This window comes from Apium graveolens, chromosome 1 (assembly GCF_009905375.1).
Source record: "Apium graveolens cultivar Ventura chromosome 1, ASM990537v1, whole genome shotgun sequence".
NCBI lineage: Eukaryota > Viridiplantae > Streptophyta > Magnoliopsida > Apiales > Apiaceae > Apium > Apium graveolens.
The window spans coordinates 87,533,082-87,538,491 of record NC_133647.1 but is presented as its reverse complement, the minus strand read 5'-3'; the positions used below and the strand labels follow the sequence as shown (position 1 = coordinate 87,538,491).

The 5,410-nt window shown below is 31.4% G+C and overlaps 1 protein-coding gene across 1 annotated transcript; it reads right to left on the bottom strand.

Annotated features, from left to right (window-relative positions):
* Nucleotides 1-244: 244 nt before the first annotated feature.
* LOC141720199 (pectinesterase-like) lies at nt 245-2,149 on the bottom strand. Its single transcript, XM_074522550.1, has 2 exons — nt 1,211-2,149; nt 245-1,015 (listed from the first exon to the last, which is right to left on the bottom strand). Exons 1-2 carry the CDS (start codon nt 2,127-2,129, stop codon nt 336-338), a joined length of 1,599 nt encoding a protein of 532 aa, XP_074378651.1. The 5' UTR covers nt 2,130-2,149; the 3' UTR covers nt 245-335.
* Between the last annotated feature and the right edge of the window lie 3,261 nt (nt 2,150-5,410).

The following is a 5,410-nucleotide window of genomic DNA, read 5'->3' as shown; positions in this document are numbered from 1 at the left end:
AGAGGCTGGGTAGTAGACTCTGCAAATGAATTAGGAAGCATCAATGGTATATTTGGAAATCTCGTAATGAATTGATTTTTCAAGGAACAGGTTTCAAGTTGGAGACAGTAATTTATATTACTACCCTGCTGCTGCCTGCCTTAATAAGCAAAACTTATCAACCGCCAACAAAGATATAATGCAAAAAGATTATAAAATACAAATGTAATAATCACCATATGCATTGCCACATATGAATCTCAAAATACGATCAACAAATAATTTCAAAAAATACAAATGAATAATTTCAACAAACATAAACGCGCTTAAATTCGACGGAGAATATCGAATTTATTCTACAGTAATCCGCCATTGTATGGAACTCCGGTTTTTGGCAGCCAGATATCTCCTCCTAAGAAGTTGGAAACTGTAAAGTTTCCTGCATCAGTCGCATTAATCACATGGTAACCAGGCCATGTAACTCTGTTACTCGTATCTGATCCAGCTCCTCTATTGTTATATTCACCGTAGTACAACGTGTTGAGTGCAAAATCCCCGTCCCAAATGCTCCAGCCAGCCGGATCAATCAAACTATCCAAAAAGGACTCCATAACAACCACTCGTGAGTACTCCTTCCACGGCCTACCTAGATATGTTTTTGTTGTGGCCAAATCTTCTGCTGGTGTAATTGTACAATTTTGTATTGAAGTTCCGGTGTTTTGGTTGATATCTGTTCTACCTTGAGCTGTTATAGGATCAAACTGACCTTGAATTGGAAGACGAGGATAAATGTTGCAATTTTGAACAACAACTGCAGCATTCCCGAGTATGAAATCTATAGTACCATAGATGTCACATTCTCTGTAGAATTGTCTTAAAGAATGGGCGTATAAGGTATCTTGATATCCTTCAAAACTACAACGATAAAAGGCCGATAAGTCAGCACCACTTCTAAGTGCCACAGCTTGAAAGTTTTTAGCTCCTGCTGTGTTCCTGATTGTCATGTTTACTCCAACGAATCCTTCTCCAACCACAACTGCAAATTTAGTAATGACAAACTTATTATTAGCTTTTCGGCACAAAACTTAAACAAATCCGCCTCTTAGAACCGGCCAGGGCGGTCGATTGCAAGTGTACAAATAGATGCATGTATTTTATTAGATAGGACTAAAAAAGTTCAATTTGTACTTTAATGAAACTTAAGCAAATAGCGCTAATTAATATAACTTACTGAATGTTCCGGTATTGAACGTGGACAACCCATCTGAGACACTACGATTCCCAGTAATAATGGTCTGATTAATCCCTGCTCCGATCATCATTAAATATTTCTTGTTTACGGGTATATTAACATACTCTTCGTAAACACCAGCCACAATATTAATCAAGAAATACCCATTGCTACCATCTGTGTTGTCTGGAGCTGCTGCAACTGCGTCATTGATTGTCGTAAAATTCCCATTTCCACTAGGATCAACTACAACCTTCTGCGTCACATTCACAGCATTTCCACCTGGATAAAGCCTCAATTTTCCATCATCTTGAGGAACCACAACGTCGGGATTTGGCCTTCCTTTCCCTCTTCCTCTCCCTCTCCCTCTTCTTGCATTGACCCAGCCATGTTTAAAAATAGCAAGTGACACACTATATAGCATACTCCCATTGGATAATGGAACTAAAAATTCATTTTTAGGAATTGATGGCGAAGTTATTGCATCAAGCTCTGAAACGCAAGTCTGGTGGTTGGTTAGAGTTGCACTGAGCAAAGTATGCATATCATATGCTTTTAAACTTTCAATAGAATCCGAAGAACGGATACTCTCAACAGCTTTAGAAAAGAAATCCAAGTTTAACTTGGCTAAAAGTTGGCAATTTTTAAGAGCATGTACCGTGTTGTCAGGCAATGTGTTCCGAGACTGAAGATAACGATTGACTAATGAAAGAAAATCATTTGTCATGGAAATAGAACGCTGAATAGAGTATCTGCCATGATTGTGTATGTTGGCAGACTCGGGTATAACAGATTTGCAAAATTTAGGAAAAGGAGTGTTGTTGCATGTGGTTTCTTTGGATGCTGTTATGGAACAAGTAAATAAACAGAGTACGAAAAAGATAGAAACTTGGGAAAGGGAGCAAAGCTTGATATCCATTGTACGAGCTCTAGAAAAGAATGCTAGCTAGATATTGTGTGATTTGTCTACATATTTTGCGTGCTTATAAAGACACTAGTTTACAAATATCAGATATGATAATGTGCGTTGACGGATCTAAAAATATTTATTTAGAAGAATATGAGTAAATTTTGGGATATACACTTTAGCATCCCCGGTGCCCGTTCAATTGTGCATGTCACATAATTGTCACGACCTATATGATATAGCAAGTAGCTGTTTTAAGTATTTAATTAAAACATTTGCTCCAAATGGTTGTATGCGCAGTCCGATACTATTTTGGCTCATTTAAGATTTTTTTGCTCCGCGTATTTCCGAGAGTCTCCTAACTTATTTTTTAAAATAATATTAAAAAAATGACTTTTTTTTATCGTAGATAACCCGCAGCCGCTAAAGTGACTCTTAATAAATATTATATAGATTAATGTGTCAAACTCTAACAATACTTTTTATATTAACTCTTCATTCATAATTTATTAATAAATCAATTTTATTATAACCAAAGTTTGTATAATAATTGATATATATTCCAATTTTATTAATAAAATATAAATTATGAGCTACTAATTGCTCTTAAAAAAGAGGAGTGAGAAGAGATTGTTAGAATTTTAAAGAGCCTGTAAGAATTTCTTGAAATTTGATTTTGCCCCATATTACATGTATCTACAAAGTGCTTGTTCTTTAAGCTGTAAGTGAATTAGGCCTAATCATTTTGTGTATTATATATTGTTTTTTCTGAGAAAGTGTATTATTGATACGTGCGTAGAAATTATGTAAAATTCACTAAGCACAAAAACTTTTTAATATAAATATATGATAGATATAATTATAATTAAATAATTTTTTTACAAAATTAATAATTCTATCATTAAAACACACTAGCTATATTAAAGTGTAAGGCATTTTGTCTTACTTCTTTGTCAAACTAGAGTATAGTTGCATACTTGCTTGCATCCGATGATAGTTAGACTTCTCTAAAATATCATGTACGTAATTGAATATGTTATGAGTTCTAAATTTAAATTTTACTTTTATCGTTTTATTAGACTAATCAACTTTTTTCTTGATATTTAAGTGATAAAAATTAGTATTTTAATTATTTAATTTCCAACTTATGATTATATAATAATAAATAAAATTAAAAAAAAATTATATTATGAAAGATTTACTAGTATTATAGTGGTATTTAACATTTTTTTAGTATGAGTGCTTTATAAAAACATACAAATTTATATATTAAAATATTAATAAAAAAAAAAGATTAATATAATTTTGATGGAGGTGCTTGTCCCTGTTGACATTGGTTGCATGATAATTAAATGGGGGCACCAACTTCTACATTGCTGTAAGATAAATGAAGGAATAATAATGGTACCCTGCTTCCCCAACTCTCCGCGTAAATCATGCCATTTTCAAATAAATATACGTTCTAACAAACTATCACCATAGTTGACACTTACGATCGTCTATCAACAAAATTACTAAAGAAAAAATTATTCTTAATTAAACAATATTATAGATAAGTCAACTATTTCATTGATACAAAGTCAAATTCTGAGAGCCATTATACCAACCGGCGTAAATTTTCAGTCATGTATGATTGTATTCATTAGTTGTTTGCACGTCGTTGCAAATCAAACAAAATTTGGTAATTATTCATTAATTTCTTTACGAGAATTTATAAATTTGAACACCCTGGAAGTCAGCTAAACGGGGTATCAAAAGTTCCAACTTGCCCATGATTTATGTTCAAAAATAAAGGGTAAATAACATAATAAATCGTGCAAGATACGTGTCATTTTCTAGCAATATTTTGTAATACAGATGCTATAATTTTTAAATTTCAGTTTGCGATAGTTTTCTTAGAAAATAAAATTGATAATTATTTATAATTTATTTAAATTATACGAAAAATATCTCTCGAAGTAGATCACAGTCAAAAAAAATTTACACCGTTGAGTGATGAAATATTATGTAGTGTTTATAATTATATTTTTTTTAGTTTTTGATTATTCTGTTTATGATAGATATTTTGCGTATATGTAATCTGTGGGTTATTTATGGATTTAAATGAATTTGTTGTCTTTAGAATCGATAATGTCTCTATACAACTCCGGTTGACCTCATATTAAAAAGTCAATACAAGGTTTTTATATTCATGTCATAGATATGTCAAATGAGATTTATGTATTTTAGAATATGTTATAGTGTTAATCATGTTTATATATGTCACACATGTATTATTTTTTGTTATTGGGATTAATACAATATTATCCCATCGTTGTCGACTTTTATTTGTTAATTATTTCTACCTCTTTTCCTATACTAATTCAATAATAATATTTATTTATTTTCTACTTAAGTCTTTTATCTGATCAAATAGGTTAGGTACCATGTCAAAATAAATTGGATCCATAACTTCTGTCGACAAGCACACAATTTGAAAGTCTTGGTGATCAACAGATTTTGTGACGACTTGTGTTATGTTAATTCTAAAAAAAATAATAACCCATTTTTGGTCAAATTAATAAATTTGATACATATTGATTTTTGAATTAAACTTACAAAAAAAAATTAAACACATTTTATTGATATAAGACATTACAAGCATTATGTCTTATTGGTCATTTATCTTCGTCGAACTCGTAATTTAATTTAACTAAATCTACGTAGTGAATCGGTTTATATAGCCAAATGATGAATATTTTTCAAAGAATGGATCAGATTTCAAATCAAATTAAGCTGAAGTAGACTCAGGTTCGATTCCTATAATAAACACAAGGACAAATCTATATTCTCCTATTATATATGGAAGAGAATTATGTCAGAACGTGCCAATATCCTTATTTCTTTGACATCTTAATTGTTTGTTTCTGAATGCTATCATCTCAACAGCTATGTATTTAACTCCTTGAGCAAGTCCAATAATACCTTAATGTGTTCTTTATATTATAAAATAATAACTCTCAGTGATTTAAGACATTGTTTTCTATTTGAACTCCAACAATGATCCTTATATATATTTATTATTATAATAATAATATATTTATAAAGAATTGGACAAAAAGGGAAGGAAGAGAGAGAAAAGGAGTAAAAAAAGAGGGAGAACTGAATTTTTTATTGATAGCCTTGTTGATTTGATCGTTCCTGATCCTTGTTGTGTGTTACATTTGAAGCTAGCGGGGATGAGCTAGCATGCTAAGGAGATGCTTAGCCTTTGTCAATCTGTTTGCTCCATGTTAACTCAGAGTGTTGCCCAA